Raw genomic sequence first — 16,766 nt, forward strand, 5'->3', positions numbered from 1 at the left:
CCAAAAATATAAGCACAACCGACACAGCTGCCCTGACTTTACAATTACTGTTGAACTGCATCCTGCGAATAAGAACAAGAGATGCAAGGTCTTGTTGTAAATATTTTCTGATTATATATATATATTTCTTTCAATTTTATCTTTAAAAATTTAATTTAATTTAATTTTTATATCAATTTGATCCTTAATGTTTTATTATTATTTATTTTTCTTCATATCCCTCTTCATTAATTTTTTTTTATTTATCAAATTTGATCTTTATTATTTTTATTTAAAATAATTTATGAAATTAAAAAAAATCAATTTTATTCTCTTTCAACTTTTTTATTTATTTATCAAATCTTATCTCTATTTTTTTTAATTAAAATAATTTATAAAATCAAAATATTTTTTTCAATTTCATAATCTATCAATTTTTTATCTATAGATTTAATTCATATTTATTTAATTGATATTTGTTTTATTTAAAATAATTTATGAAATTGATTCTTTTCAATATCATCCACTTTCAACTTTTTTATTTAGTAAATTTGATTTATATTCCTTTAATTAATATTTATTTTATTTAAAATAATTTATAAAATTAATTTTTTTTTAATATCATCAAAATTTGATCTTTATTTTTTAAAAAAAATTAGACATTAATATAACCATCGAACATCAAAAACAATCCTCATTCCAAAAAAAAAAAAAAAAAAAAACCTAAGCTTATGGTGAAAATAACTGCTTCAGATCGATTTAGCCCTTCATCAAAACGAGCGAACAAGGGGAAACTAGCTGGTGTTTTTATCCAACTACTCGTTGCTCGCTGCTGTATCCACACATGAATAGCATGAATCAAGGATTAATTGGAGATCTTTTTTATTATTATTTATTAATTTGATTGACAGATTAACCATCCTCTCATTCCGCATAAGTCTGACTTGAAAAAAATCAACCGTATCTTAGGCAAAATAAAAAGGGAGCCTAGACCAGTTCAGTTTACTTGCCCTGCTGCTAGAATAGTTAAAATAAATAAAACAGATACAAAAAACACAGGCAAGGACCCCAGTAGCTCACTTTGCCATTTTTTGTTATTTGCTCTAGTTAAATAGCAATCCTAGTCAAAGTACAGCAACTTGAAGCAACAAATGCCCAAAACGGGTAACACTATGATTCACTCACCTAATGTCCTGAGCAAAAATGGCGAACACAAAACTCGCTACAGGAGAAATATCATAAAGCACCACCAAACTCATTTAGGCAGAAAGATATGCCATGGCTTCTTCGCAGGCAGAGGTAATCCAGTCATTTGTCAGCATACTGAATTCACTTGACTGGGATGGAAAAATTAACCATATCCATGCTGACTTGACCAGGTTACATGATTTTTCAGATTGATGCCGTTAAACTCTGCATGATTGCCAACAACAAATAAAGTTAAAGCACCCAGGTGGGCAAAAGAAGAGTTAAATATCTACGCTTGCTGTAACAGACTATATGAAATTAGGACAGATAATGCCGACCTGTGTCAACAGTTACATCAATCGTCCAGGTAATAATATGACCCAGCAGCCTTCTGCTCCCTATCCTTGGTGGACTCCAATTTGTTGATTCTTGGCCGGTAATTACTGGGGTCTCGCCTAAATGTGATATCCAGGTGCTGCATCAGAGCAAAAAAAAATGTGAAAGATTAGTATTTTATTGAGGGAGAGAGAGAGAGGAGAGCCAGGCCTAAAAATATAACATTTTGTCTAGGAAGGAGCTGAACAGAGAAAAAGGGAGAACTAATTTGTTAACCTTGTTTGAGAAAACGCTTGAATAGGAGGGGAAGGAAAAGATTTTACCTCCTTTCACCCTACATTCTATTAAAATGTCTCCCCCCAACCCCTTGAAATGTTTTGGACTCAAGTCTATGATTATAGCCTCTTATTTATTCATGGAACTCTATTCAAAAGACATAAATGTAATCTGATACCAAACAAAGAAATTTTTTTCACTCCCATCCAACTAGTTACAAATCCAAACAAGGAGGCACCTACCCTCCCCTTCTCAAATATTCTCACTGATCGTAAATGTCAAATTTACAACAATACAGATTCCTCAAGCAACAGCGAGCTGTTCTGTTCATGTAAGCTTGGTTTGATTTCATGTTAAGCACAACTGGTATCAACAGAGCCGTCGCTAGGGAATATTTTTCACAAATATGGCTTCATAATTAAATCTACATTGACTTGGCTTCTTCATTATTGGTTTCATTTTCTTTCCTTTTTTTCTCTTCTAAACATGAACAATAGGGAAGAGAATACAGGACTTACAGATAAGAAGAGATTCATCCCAGTCAACAATGACTGGGGAGAATTTGCTGTGCAATCCACAGAAGGCTGTCCCTCATACACAATAACTCTATCAGCCAGGTATGATGCCATTATAAAATCATGCTCGACCACAAATGCAGTCTTCTTTGCATGTAGGATAAACCTCTTGATGACTTTCGAAGCAACGATACGCTGCTCAGAATCAAGATATGCACTCGGTTCATCTATCAGATAAATGTCAGCTGGCTGCATCAAGAAAACCACACACCAGACCACAGTTAGCAACTTTAAATATTTTAAAATGCAATGTGGAAGAGTGCTAAAATAATAAGCCATTCAATCCAAGAAGATATCCAACCAAGGACTAAAGTGCACGAAATAGTGGGGTAAAACAGAGGAGGAAAGCCTGCTCAACATGTGATTAATCATCAATGTACAGTGCAAAATTTTGACTGACATAAAATTTGACCACATTAACCTCTCAAAAATCTAAACCCCAAAACCACAATTCAACAGACCAGTACACTACAAGTAAACTCTACATTTCACAAGACTGCTCAACACATGAAGGATTCAACATACTTTAAGAAATCAGTATCATGAATTAAAGTATCAACAAAACAACTCCAGACATCAATCTTCATTCACCAGCATAGATGATAGTAGACCAGATAAAATTTCTTTACCTTTCCAAGGCATAGACATAAAGCAACTCTTTGCAACTCTCCACCAGACAGATTTACTACTTCTTGATCCATCAGTTGCTCAATAAGAAGTGGTTTCATGACATCTGAAACAAACTGAGGATGCATATACGAATCACGTATTTTAGAATGCAGTAACTGCCTGACACTGAATTGAAATTTGGGACTGATCTTCTGAGGCTTGTAAGAAACATTGAACTCAGGTATCTCAGCTTCGGAACCCTCTACAGTATCAGGTTTCAATAAACCAGCCTGCACATTTGCCAACAAAATAACTCATTTACAGGCAGAAATTCACATTGCAAGGAAAAAAAAGGATGAAGAGACTACCAGCATACGGATAAATGTTGTCTTCCCTGTCCCATTCTCACCTAGCATTACAACAATCTGAGAGTCAGTAAATTCACCCTCAACGACACGAAGTTTAAAATTTCCCTGAGTTTTACTCATGGTTGGGTATTTGTATCGTGCATATGTTTGAATCTCCTCAGCATTCTCCTGTGGAGTCTCAGCAACCTGGGAAATGCAACAAATTTAATGACAAAAAGAAAAAATGCAGAATGAAGGGAAGTAAATGTTTAGAGATTTTAAAAATACCTTGAAGGTTAAAGATTCATCCCGGAATCGTAGATTTTCTGTAGGAACAAACCCAGACAAGAATATATTGATACCTTCTCTCACAGAGAAGGGAAGAGTTACCACTCCATATGCACCCGGTTTCCCGTACAAGCAGCAAATGAAGTCAGATAAATAATCCAGGACACTGAGATCATGCTCCACCACAATTACATAGCTGAAATGAAGACATAATCATTGTAACCCATGTTCCCAGTACAAAGCACAAAGCAATGCTAACAAAGAAAAGAAAAGAGGAGGTCAAACCTGTTGGGCCTGAGCAAAGATCTGATAACTTGGGCAGCTTTGAGCCTCTGTTTGACATCAAGATAACTTGAAGGTTCATCAAACATATATATCTCTGCATTCTGTATTGCAACAACAGCAATGGCAAATCTTTGGAGCTCTCCACCAGATAAATCCCCAACATTACGATCTATAACCTGGTTCAGTTCAAGATCACGACAAAGTTCCGCCTTCTTGTCCCTCTCATCTTTTTGGTCAAGCACCTGTCCAACATTGCCTTGAACTGCTCTTGGAATATGGTCAACATACTGAGGCTTTATGATGGCCTGGGTATGAAACAAACATGATTTTAGCAGGAAGATACAGATGAAAAGTAAAGTAATAATAAGACATCCAAGAAGAGGCATGGCAAAGACACTCAGGATGTGAAAACACATGCATAATCCTGAACATGATTTTCTAAGATGATTTTACATCATAACATTCTCTAAGAAAACACCATTTCATGATTGTCTCCATAACGAGGAAAGGGAAGTGATTGCATGCTAAGGAATGAATTACAGCATGTAAGTTTACATGACATTTCGCATAAGCATCAAACTGTAACTCAAGCTATCAAATTAACAATCTAGGTATTACTATTATTCACGAAAAAGTAAAGGAACCCTAACAGAACACTTAACTGAATGACATGGACAAAGTTAATTACATGTATAAAGGAAAAAAGCAGAGCCATGATCATGATAGGTGAAAGGAATCAGTACCATGGCTCCTATGTTAGTGTCAGGTAACTTTCACAAAAGGGAGTAATATTTCTAGCAGTAATGCAAAGTTTAAATGCAATTGAGCATGCCCAAATAGATGGGTTACCTTCAAATTATCCTCTAGGATACGGGTAAAGTAATTCTGAAGCTCAGATCCTCGAAAGTAAGTCAAGATTTCCTGCCAATCAGGAGGGTTCTGCAAAGAAAAAAGAAAAATGAGAATAAGGTAACCAACATAAATGCATCTTCGTAAGTTAGAAATAAGAGAAAGGATACAACAAAATGGGGCTGTTTATTACATTGAATCGACCCAAATTAGGTTTGAGTTTTCCAGCCAGAACTTTGAGAGCAGTGGACTTGCCAATACCATTTGTTCCAACCAAGCCAAGAACTTGCCCAGGCCTCGGGACTGGTAACCTGCCAATACATTATTTATTTTGTTTTTTTTTTTTTTTTTTTTTTTTTGCTAGAAAAAGCATTGATCGAGCAAGTAAAGGCAGGCCGGCAGGCAACCAACCTGTGCAATTTAAAGGTATTGGGACCATAACGATGGGTCGTGTCTTTATCCAAATCCTTGGGCAAGTTAATGATCTGAATTGCTTCAAACGGGCATTTCTGCATCACAGGATAAACAATCACCCAGTCAGCAATCTAGTAACAATAATAATAAACTCTGAGAGAGAAGGATATGAGCTTGCCTTAACACAGATACCACATCCAATGCACAGCTCCTCCGAGATAAAAGCTATCTTCGAAGCTGGAGTTACCTCGATACACAGCTTCCCTATAATTTGGATATATTAGATTAAACCATTGCTTATTTATGTATTTATAAATGCCCTAATTTCACAACAATAATATTATCGGTAACAAAACCTAACACTCCAAACTGACAGTAAGAAAGCTTTCCTAAGCTTTCTAATCACAGCCTAAATTCGAGCGAATAATTACGAGAATGAAAATAGATCGATTAGATTTAAATCAACAGAGAGTGGAGTAATTGATTCAAGGAAAAGTACCAGTTTTGACGACAGGGCAACTTTTCTTGCATTCTTGACGGCACTTCTTAGGTTTGCATCTGTCGGAGGTTACTATAGCTATACGCGTCAATCGATCTGACATCTCTCTCTCTCTGTTTTTTTCTTTATTTGATTTTGATTCTAAAGAGATATCAAGAAGAAGACAGGAGAGAGAGGGGGGTTCGAAAGAGACAAGGGGAGAGATACGCGTGCTTGGAACGCTTCCCTCTCTGTGGAGTTGTATTCCGGTGACAAACCCCTACCAAAAAAATAAATATGAAAATGAAATGTCTACTAGGGTTTTCCATTTTCTTATTTTTTATGATCCGCCGCCGTTTTTCTCTCTTCTTAAAGTCGGTTTCTATAACCCACGTCTTCTTTCACTTTAATCTTAAATCTTCTGGTATGTTTCAGTATATTTTATATTTTAAAAGTGTTTTTTTAAAATTAATTTTTTTATATTTTTAAATTATTTCAAAAATAAATTTAAAAAATAAAAAAAATATTATTTTAATATATTTTTAAATAAAAAACAATTATCACTGTAAATATCAAACGTGTTATTAATTCATCTACTATTATTACTTTCCTTTTCTAATTAACATTAACAATAAATAAGAAAAAGTAAAAGTTGATAAAGAAATGAGATCATAAAAATAGAAGGATGGAGAAAGCTTTGGACAACCACATTCTAATTGCAAAACTGACTGTAACACTAGTAAATTTGTTAATTTTCAAATATTTTTTGTTTTAAAAATATATTAAAATAATATATTTTTTTTATTTTTTTTAAATCATTTTTAATATTAAAACAACCTAAAAACACAAAAATAACAAGATATATAATTCAACCACAACAGACCCTGATTTTATCATGCAGAATGAAAAGTTAATTTGGAGTTTTTACATTTTTGTTATTGAAAATATTATCTTTTATCTTCCTTTGCAAAAAAAGAAAAAAAACAAATTCCAATTTCAAAGTGCATGTTTTTTCCTTCACAAATGAAACGAGGCCAGATTCAGTCAAAGTGCACACTTGTCAGGCATCGAGGGCAACAATAAATCAGCGCTGACATTATTCTTCTATGGAGGGCATTGACTGTAAAGAGAATTAATTAATCATGAGAGGGATTCAGTCAATTAATACGTCATAATTAACCACCATAATACGATTAACCTGATTCCGAATCCCACTCATCATCCTAAATGCCACCCGTAAGAGTACCAATTGCCTCGAAAATAAGGGAGGCTAATTGCTCATCCCGGGCACTAATAACAGTCCTCGTTGCCCTAACCTCAATCAAGGCTTTGCTTGGTTCATGGATGTGTACGATCTCATCGCTTCCAGATTCAGCATCACTCATGCATCGTTCTACAGATCCTTTTACACCCATCTTTGATAACACAGTAAGCAGCTTCTCCACATCTGGAACACCCCAATGCAGTAATGGCTTCTTTCTTGAGGCCATCTCTGATACCTTGTTGCCTGATAGTACCTGATGTTTGCCATGATCTATGAATAGCTGTCCTTCCAGTCTTGTTATATCCACGTCATCATGATCCAACTTTCTCCAACTGAACTGTGTAGCCAAGTTTGACGCAATCTCTAGATCCACGCTGCCTTTCGATCTTGGTACACCTAATGTTTCATTTTCAGCATAGTAGAATACTGAGAATGAATGTGAGCCTGAAAACTTGATTTGTTCCCTCAAATCCTCTGGGAACTATGTTGTGCAGAAACGAGGAAGACAGAATTTAGTATAGAGATTGAAAAAATGTAAAATAAATACATAAATAATAAGCAGGAGGGAGGGAAGAATGGGGAAGGGTTATTACCAGAACTTCTTTTGGCCGCAACATCTCTAACAAAGGTTGAGTTTTTTGCAACCTAAAAAAGAGCCAAAAGCAATGAAGTTCTCCTGTGTATGTATATATATTTTTTTAAAAAAAAAGGCAATGCACTTGAACTTTGTTTTTCCTCAAAAAAATACAGCAGCTTGGTGAATAAGCAAAGTAAACAAGCAGACAAATTTCAGTTATATAACATTCCTCAACACTGAATAGACATTGAGCTGAGGAAAAAGAATCTTTTAATCCAGCTCAATTCCGGACAAAAAAATCTCCATGTGTTAAGAGTAATGCAAGGCCAGAAAGTGATAATTTACATTACAGAATCCGAATAGCCTTAGAAGCCCTAGATAAAAAAAAAATTGTTTGACAGACAGAATCATGAAGCACAAATATTTACCATCCTCCTAAATTTTCAGAAAATGGATGTCTTGTAAGTGGGACCTAAACTATCATAGAAACAAAAAAGCTTACCTTATTCCGGAAAGGAATGAGCACTGGAGAACTTTCATTGCCATTGGCTTGAAAGGCAAGAGAGCCATATCAGTATCCAGTCCATCCTGCAAGTAATCCATTCAATTAGCCATTTCATAAAAGCAGCCCCAACTAAATCACATAGAATGGACCCTTGTTTGAGTCCAAATGACATTGAAGCGAATGCAAAGAAAGAAAGTTCAATTTGGAATCAAATAAGATAATTCATAGAATGTTTGAGCACCTCCAAAACAAGCAAGGAGTTTTCATCCTCACGCCAACGTCGAAGCAAATGAACAACTGGACCAAGCCGCAGACTCCAGTGAGGAGAAAATACAATACATGGTTCCTGCCAATTGGTTCTAAGCACATGATGTCAGTTTGTGGAGAGAAAGGAATGCTATGTAAATTCATCAAAATCTGCTATATCACAAATTGTGCTTTTTTATATGATACATCTTGCTTTCTGAATGAAGGGTAATTAATCCAAAGCTAATTAGAGGAAATAATGGCGAAGATATTAAAGATACAAAATGTTGGAAGAAACTTCCACTGCAGGGGTATTAATCCTAATCATTCTTATGGGAAGCACAATTTCCAAATGTTTCAAAAGAAAGAGCTATTAGTGTTTTCACACTTTAACAACCATCTTGTAACATGATGCCAAATAGTATCTATTATTTTTCTGGGAATACTACATAATCTAAATGTAGTTTCAATATGAATTTAAGTCCAACTACAACTGAAACAAAACTGAAATGCTCAGATGCTCTTTGAAAGACACTAGCTTAATGAGCAATTCTAACAAACCATAGGAAATAGTAATAGATTTTCATTCACAAACACACAAAGAAATGAGAAAGAATATTCCTGAGCCTAGTAGGATTTACCAGCTTTGCTTTATTAAACAATATTGAAAAATTCCTTACACTGAAGTGAAGATTGAAAATACTGCCACCAAAGGTTGCATTAGTAAAAACTTTGACATTATCCTGTCACAGAGTCACCAGCAAGAAATATTTACATAGCAAGGCTAGTAGTTTCTTACAATAGTTCGGGTGAGTGAACATCAGGAAAGACATAAAGTTTCTCTCCTTTCATGAGCTCCGAGTGTGAAAACAGTGGCTCACCAGAAAATAGCTGCCAGACCATCAAAAGCGAGAAACTTTTAACTTCTCCTATTTTTATTGTGACACCATTAATGGAAAGCTCTATACAAACTAAACAAGGAAGACTCTGAACCCAGGTACCTTCTCTTGTCGCTCCTTGCATAACCATTCTGGTATGATATTGGTGAATGCCAGAAGTTCTGCTGCTACAGAAGAGATGACATATATTGGAACCTAAAGAATGATGAATAATTTGATTAAAATTTAAAGGAAGGCATATCAAGACTGGATTATTGAGATTATGATGCAGAAACAAATTGCTAGTTGCTCCTAATGGGTCTTTTGTGCATGTCGCCCCATCGTGAATCCCAAAACCTAGGATTCCCATCCTAAGAGGAATAGGATGCTTCTGCATCAGATAGATAATGTCTTATGCAATGAGGTAAATCTTCCTAACTCTATTCAGACATAAAATTCCCATGTAATGTGTTTTTCCTTGATAGGCAGCTAGATACTTCATGACACAAGGCACATAAGCCATTCATTAAGTTACATGTATAAAAGATGCATACCCAGAAAAATAATGGAGTTTAAAGCCTAATAGAAAGAGGAAAGGGATGGGTTAGTTAAAATCACGCAAGCAATAGCCATATTGATTTTCTTTGGTTTTTTTTTTGTTTTTTTTTTTTTTTTGTATACAGAAAAATTATCAATGATTGATAAAAAAAAAATGGTTTCACGGAGCAGGCATGATGGATGGCATAAACCTCTTGTTATCCAAACATCGCGCATCAATATTTACTTAATAATGTCATGTTGTTTTTTTGCAATTTGTTGCTCTATTTATGTGGGATCCTAAAGCCCCTTCATTGCGGACACATCAAACCAAGAAACAAAAAGCAAAAGCATAATTAAAGTCTACAACAATTTTTTTTCCAAGTTCTGGACTTGTATTAAACTTTCTAAGTTTCAGCATTTTATTCATTATGTATTGAACTTTTCACATATCTATAGAGGAAATATGTTTTCATAGATTACCTTCATAGCTGAAGATTCAAGGTACACTGGTATCTGTTCCAACAGCTGCAGAACAATTCCAAGTTGATTTAAAGGAATAATGACAGAGCCACCAGCTTTAACAGAATCTACAACACATGAACAGATAAATGCCAGTTTCTCCCTTTCCTCTAAACTCTCATCATTACGCAATAAGCATTCTTTCAGTATCCGATCGTCGTTATCAGCACTGCAATCCCCGTTAGAAAAGCAGAACGTTCATTTGACCATTCTAGTAATTACAAAATTAAGGACTAAATGAATTCCTAACATCCAAGAACTGCAGTAAAGAATCTGGCTGATATTTCATCCAGTATACTATAGTAAGGGTGTAGGGAGATATTACCTGGGAGTTGATGAATTGTAGGTAGTTGAAGCAGAGAAGTTATTATCATGTTCATCATTTGTCAAGACACCCTCAGATGAGAAGTCTGAATATAATATCAGATCATTACCTCGCAGAGCATGATAATCAAACTCCATTGCATTAACAGAGTAAAATTTAGAGCTTGAAATACATGCAATATTTCTTTTTGGACTATTTATAGTCCAATTACAGGAGCCTATTTCTAAGCCCGAGCTGAATGCTTTAATCAACAATGTCCCATTGTACCAGGCTTCCTCTGCATATTTAAGTGTTTGAACCTTCTTCACGCAGTCCTCCACATCCGCAGACCTGGACAACATCCTCTATCAAAATATATTTTAAGTTTTAGTTTAAAGAATATGCAACATACCTAAGCAGCATGCAAATTAAAATGGAAGTAGCATAACTGAGAACATGCCAGTAATAACCACTTAAAGTAATGAAAACATCAAATGGCCAGCCTAAGGAAATGCTCAAACAACATTATTAATTTACCGGGGATCTGTATACCTATGATCCATTTTACAAACAACACTCAAACTTAAATATACCTATCCACTGCCAAGCAGCTCTTTTTTTTTAAGATTAAAGTTTCCCAGTAATTTTCTTTCCAAATTATAACTATGAGCACAAATCAACTTAGTGCTGAACGATAGAGTAGAATAAGACATGCAAAAACAGATCAGAAGAACTCCCAATCGACAGCATGTTTATGCTGTCAGGGAAACTGAAATTTTGTTCATTTCATTTGATGTGCCATTTTTTCACCATATAATTAGGTAAAAATAAGTCCAGTGCATGCGAAGGGAAAAAAGAGATTTATGGAAAAGGCTCAGCGCCAATTTTCCATGAAAATAGATTAATCATAAAGCTTTACAAAAGCAATAACTTCAGTGTCAATTACCTGTACAGGGGCATCCATCCACCCAACTCTGTTCCATCTTTGCCTAGAGCTACTTGTCTCAAGGCAGGTGAAAGCAGTTCAAGCTCCTCCCAGCTCATCCATTGAGGAGAACCAGAGTCAGATCCAAAAAAATGATGGAATTCGTTATGCATTAAAACAAGATCCTCCATCATAAGCTGTCCAAGCCTTGTTGTTGCTTCAGTTGCATATATCTAAACAGTACAACACAAAACTTGAACAAATTAAATAGCAAGAAAGGGGGTGGTTTCAAGCAAAAATATAGAAATCTGCAGTTACCTTAGCAGAAAAGCCCTTGGTTTGAGTAAGAAAAGGGAGGGCAAGCATCCCCATTGTGCTTGAAATCAGTACAAGATCAATGGAAGAAGGATCCCAAAGGTGCAAATTATTGGGAGTTTTATACCAAGGCTGAGCACAGATCAAAGACTTAAGAATTTTCTGCCTCTTCCTCATATCCAAACAATTGTTGACAGCAAAATCATAAGTTTGCTCCCCCTCCTCCATTTTGGATGATGGAGAAACAGGATAAAAGATTGTGAGAGCAGAAAGGTCCAAAGGGCAATCAAGTAATATCCTGAATCCACTCACATCAAGAATGTGACATGGTGGGAAATGGAAACCACTTCCTTTGCTCAAGCAAGTCTGCAAATAAACACTAATTAACTCTTTTTTTTTTCAATAAATGAACTAACATAAAATCAGAATGTATCTGAGAAACACACACAAATAGGGACTTACAAATTTCATGATTAAGAGAAAATACAATTGGGGTTTTGAGTTCACCCCCAGCCTCACCCTGCAAGAAGAAATTGCAAAACCCAGGCCAAATATGTCAGTAGGTTTGAGGTTATTTCTATCTTTGCTAGAAATTGTCAATAGCAAGGTCTAGGATCCTATTTTATATACCAGTGCCTGATTTTCCTCAAACAAATGGATTTTGTTTAAGATTTCACTTATTATTTAGTAATACTCGAGCCTTCCTATTTACAAGTCCAAGTCCAACTAGGTTACATATATTTTAAGTCAATAAACATGTTTGTGATCTCTAAATTCCATCTGAAAGTTCAATGAAAAAATTCACAACATTTTCCTCACCCCCACAAAGTATCATGCTTTCTTCCAGGGAATGATCTTAACTGAGAGTTCATAAATCAACCAGAAAACAAATTTTCAATCAATCTGTAAGATTCCTCTAACAATAATCATCAAATAACCTTATAAAAGCAACAGCGTGTTATGACCTGTTTACTTACTCCTCTCGCATGCATACATACACACATACATTGTGGATTAAACCTTCCCCTTTTTTTATCCAGTTGATTTCATTTTACTCCTCAAATTATATAGTTTATTCTACCTGAAAATTTGTTCTATCAAATAGTTTGATTGTATATTTGATATTTTTCTAACTTTCTTTTTGCTGTGTAGATCTAACCATGTTCCACTTCTATAGTTTAATGTTTATCAAGTAAATTGTAAAATTGAGACTTTATATCCGGTAGCGGGCTTGACCAGAGTAGATTCAAAGAGAAGAACCTATTCGATAACAGCTGATTTTTGAACAATTTGAACAAAGTCAAAAGATTCCTAAAAGTAGTTCCTGACTCAAATCAGTCAACTATGGGCGGTAAAAGAGCTGGTAGTGAATCTTCGGCGCAAGCTGTAGGAGAAGGACGTAGCACATGCCATGATAGTGCTAGTTTGGGGAACTCTCTCCTGGGGAATGGGTCCTCTGCTCCAAGGTTGCCAATTGATGATTTTAAAAGCCTTAATAACCCCCGAAACAAAGAGAACAGAGTGAAAGACTTGTCCTGAGTAAAGCATTGACTCACAACCTTGTTGGTGATGGAACAGGCTAAACCCGCCTGAAGCATGGGGACCTACCTATTAGGGTTAGGTGTTCTAGCGACGCATATGAGATGCGAAGTCCTGAATGGAATGCATACGGGGGTTGGACCTAAACTCATGGCTTTTAGGATCTACTTCTGGGATTCAAGTGGCTTTTCATGCCCGATACAAAGTGGAGTGGACTAGGCCAGAGTTCTAAGAGAAGAAGAGAAGGAGAATGGGGAAGGTGCTCGTATTGCATTTGTTCAGGTTAGGTCAAGGAGTCAGCCACCCTACTCATAGTAGTATTGAAGCTCATAACTCCTCTATGGGCACCATAATGCTTGACGGACACCATAGACTACGACCAATGCACTAGGATAAAGATAAAATTACAAAATTCTAACATACGGGTGTACAAGGTAAACATCAATGCAAGTTCAACCCACTCACCAAGAAAACATGAAACACAAGTTCCTTAGATGGCGCAACTTGACTGTAGGAATAAGCAAAATTTTCAATTTAATTCTAACTTTTTGAAAAAAAATCACAAAATATCAAATTGATACAAGGTACTTTACCCAATCTTAATCACCAAGTAAATACAAACATGGCATCCATTGACGCTGTCAATTGTGTATTCCTTTTCTTTTTGTCAAAGACTCTCTATCTCTAATGATCACCGAAATGGATTTGGTTGTGCATTTTTTTTTCAGTTTATCAATAAGAAATTAGAATAATGTAATTTCATTTTTTTTAATTAAGAAATATAGCAATGTTATTATATGAAAATAATGCAAAATAACACTGTTATTCCCAAAAAAAACAATAACTAACTTAAGAAAAATTAAATGAAACCGCCAACAATAATGGAAAAAAGACGTATAAATACCATTGCACCAAACCTAAATCCCTATTTAATTATATCGAAAATGCACATTCCGAGCAGAACTAGACTGCAAAACCAGATGAAATCAGCAAACACTAAAATTTTGACCAAGCCATTAATCTCACAACAATAATAATAACAATAAGAAAACCTAATACTCCAAATTGACAGTAAGAAAGCTTTCCTAAGCTCTAATCACAGCCTAAATAAAACAGACTCGCGCGTATAATTAAGAGAACTAAAATAGATCGATGAGATTTAAATCATTGAATTAAGGAAAAATACCAGTTTTGACGACGGGGCAACTTCTCTTGCATTCTTGACGGCACTTCTTAAGCTTGCATCTGTCGGAGGCTACTATAGCTATACGCGTCAATTGATTTGCCATCTCTCCCTGTTTTTTTTTTTTTTCTTTATTTGATTTTGACTCTAAAGAGAAATTAAGAAGACAGGAGAGAGGGGGGGATTAATTATAATTATAATAATTTTTTGATATCTCGAGAACTTAAATTATTAAGAGGTCAATCAAAATAATTTATCTGGTTCAAAATAACATAGTACATAAATAATTTGTTTGAGTGTGCAGTAGTTTTTACTTTTAGATATTTTTTAAAAAATGTATTTATTTTAAATAAATATTAATTTTTAGTAATTCTTATTAATTTTGATAAGCTAATATAAAAAAAATATATGAATTTATTTAATTTATTTTTAAGTAAAAAATCTTTTTGAAAAGTGTGCCATATAAAACAAGCACAAAAATAAAAATTAATAATAAAAATAAAAAATATTTAAAAAAAACATAACAAACACTACTCTAATAAATAATATTTTGTAAAGCATATTTTTAATAGGAGTAGCCTTTTCCTTGTTTTTTAATCATAAATTGAAAAGAGGCCAATCCAATTTCATTTTCGAAGTGCATTATTTGTTATTTTATTTCAGAGATGAAACTAGGCCACAGTGCACACTTGTCATGTAAATCGGTACTGACATTGCAACGGGGTAGAGGATGATTTTCTATTCGGTTTTTATCTAAAAAAATAATCAAAATAAAATTAAAAAAATTGAAAAAATCAAACCGAAACCGGTTTAAACCGGCCGGTTTCAGTTCGGTCCGGTTTGGTTTTTTTACCATAAAAACCGGAAAAACCTGTATTTTTTATTTGGGCTTTTTTTTTTGCCTTTCTAATGGGCTTGTAATTGTTGTTAATATTATCTAATTTTGTTACAAGATTCTATAATATATTTAACTTTTTTTTGTCACTGAATATCCATTTATATTAAATTATTAGTGTTAATATTGTGTTCATATGTTGCAAGTCTTTCTAATATTTGTGTTTTGGTTTCCTGCATCAAAGTTTAAATAACACACACACAAGTTGAAATCTAAATTACAAAGCACTGCCTTCAAAAGGACTTAAAAAAAACAAAAAATAACATTGTCATAAAATATAAAACACTTCATGCAAAAAATATAAATGAAAAATATAAAGCACTGCCTAATTATCATCCGTTGCTAGATGTAACTTTCCACCGAATTCTACAAAATAAAAAATTAAATATGTTAGATAATTGCAAACGCTTTAATTAATAAATCACAAAATAAAAGGTGCAAGTTTATAAAAAAAAAAATTGGCTCACTCAAGGTTTTCGTAAGTTTCAAGATCGTTTATCAAGTTTCTAAATGATAATTAGATATCGATGCAGTAATTGTGAAAGCATATACTTTTACACCACATTCTAAACACCAGAGAAAATCAAGCAAGTGATTTCAAGAAAATCACTATGTTTCCAATAACAGCATTGGTCTAATAGCATAGTTCAACAACACACTAAGTCATCATACACATACCGATGAAAGTAAAAACAATCCAGGTAAGAATTAAGGTTTCTTTGGTCTTCATTTTTCATTTGCAAATTTGTTTGAATTTGTCACATTATGTCCAATAGTTCATTTCCCTGAAAGAAAAACAAGGAGCTGGAATATACATGCTGGCTGTTGTTTAATGCTTAATTGCTTACTGACAAGGATCTTTAATTAATAATGTTTCTCGACAATAATTTTTCCCACTAAAATGAGCAAAACCCAGATCCAAATTCTCACTTTAGTTAACTACAACAACTCAAATCTAAGTTCTGCTCTCCTATCCATACAGCTGAAAATCAAAACTTCTTTTAAGGACAAGGTTTCTGGGAAACGGAATAACCTTCCAAGGTTTGTTATACACAAAAAACTCAAAAGATCATTAATTATCACAAATCTCAAAAACTGATTTGCAAAATCAAAAGAAAAATCTACTAAATATAAATCAAAAGACAGTACAACACATGCACACAGATACACATACAGAAACATATTTTTCAAATTTTATACAAACAGCAACTTCAACACAGTATTTAATGGAAGAATAAACTAGTGCAAAATATGCTTCCAAAAGGCTAAATCACACGAAATTTAGCGGAATAAAACCTCAAACAAGTACACTCTACTACAAATAATAATAAAAAAAGTTATAAAAACAACTTATTAAGAGCTCAAAAAAAGTGAAAACTGGATTGTGAGTCGTTGAGATATGTATACCAGAAGAAGCGAGTCTTGCTGGCCATGGGTGATCTCAGCTTCTTT

The 16,766-nt window shown here is 34.2% G+C and overlaps 2 protein-coding genes across 8 annotated transcripts; both read right to left on the reverse strand.

Moving 5' to 3' along the window:
• Positions 1-923: 923 nt before the first annotated feature.
• LOC18098429 (ABC transporter E family member 2) lies at positions 924-5,970 on the reverse strand. Its single transcript, XM_024599960.2, has 12 exons — positions 5,646-5,970; positions 5,325-5,410; positions 5,144-5,241; positions 4,926-5,043; positions 4,733-4,822; positions 3,884-4,188; positions 3,599-3,794; positions 3,332-3,517; positions 2,984-3,253; positions 2,298-2,543; positions 1,506-1,642; positions 924-1,392 (listed from the first exon to the last, which is right to left on the reverse strand). Exons 1-11 carry the CDS (start codon positions 5,746-5,748, stop codon positions 1,523-1,525), a joined length of 1,818 nt encoding a protein of 605 aa, XP_024455728.1. The 5' UTR covers positions 5,749-5,970; the 3' UTR covers positions 924-1,392; positions 1,506-1,522.
• Positions 5,971-6,612: 642 nt separating this feature from the next.
• Positions 6,613-14,618, reverse strand: LOC18098430 (uncharacterized). 7 transcript variants are annotated; one of them, XM_024599745.2, is made up of 13 exons: positions 14,423-14,603; positions 13,702-13,744; positions 12,160-12,217; positions 11,701-12,063; positions 11,404-11,615; positions 10,479-10,808; positions 10,115-10,322; positions 9,218-9,310; positions 9,016-9,107; positions 8,212-8,329; positions 7,968-8,053; positions 7,482-7,533; positions 6,613-7,369 (listed from the first exon to the last, which is right to left on the reverse strand). In XM_024599745.2, the coding sequence occupies exons 1-13, from the start codon at positions 14,523-14,525 to the stop codon at positions 6,848-6,850; spliced, it is 2,280 nt and encodes a 759-aa protein (XP_024455513.1). In that variant the 5' UTR covers positions 14,526-14,603; the 3' UTR covers positions 6,613-6,847. The 7 variants fall into 7 exon arrangements, with proteins under 7 accessions (XP_024455513.1, XP_052308347.1, XP_052308349.1 ...); XM_052452391.1 differs by having other exon boundaries at positions 7,107-7,284; positions 14,423-14,617; XM_052452387.1 differs by lacking the exon at positions 13,702-13,744 and having other exon boundaries at positions 14,423-14,597.
• Between the last annotated feature and the right edge of the window lie 2,148 nt (positions 14,619-16,766).

Source organism: Populus trichocarpa, chromosome 4, assembly GCF_000002775.5.
Source record: "Populus trichocarpa isolate Nisqually-1 chromosome 4, P.trichocarpa_v4.1, whole genome shotgun sequence".
NCBI lineage: Eukaryota > Viridiplantae > Streptophyta > Magnoliopsida > Malpighiales > Salicaceae > Populus > Populus trichocarpa.

Bases quoted from the DNA above. Each gene is read 5' to 3' on its own strand.
- LOC18098430 (XM_024599745.2), bottom strand. From the start codon at position 14,525: ATGGCAAATCAATTGACGCGTATAGCTATAGTAGCCTCCGACAGATGC. The intron at 11,616-11,700 runs GTAACTGCAGAT...TGTACTGTTTAG, and splicing joins CCAAGGGCTTTTCTGCTAAG to ATATATGCAACTGAAGCAAC. The intron at 7,370-7,481 runs GTAATAACCCTT...TGCACAACATAG, and splicing joins TGCGGCCAAAAGAAGTTCTG to TTCCCAGAGGATTTGAGGGA.
- LOC18098429 (XM_024599960.2), bottom strand. From the start codon at position 5,748: ATGTCAGATCGATTGACGCGTATAGCTATAGTAACCTCCGACAGATGC. The intron at 5,044-5,143 runs GTTGGTTGCCTG...ATGTATTGGCAG, and splicing joins AATACCTTTAAATTGCACAG to GTTACCAGTCCCGAGGCCTG. The intron at 3,518-3,598 runs GTATTTTTAAAA...TGCATTTCCCAG, and splicing joins ATGAATCTTTAACCTTCAAG to GTTGCTGAGACTCCACAGGA.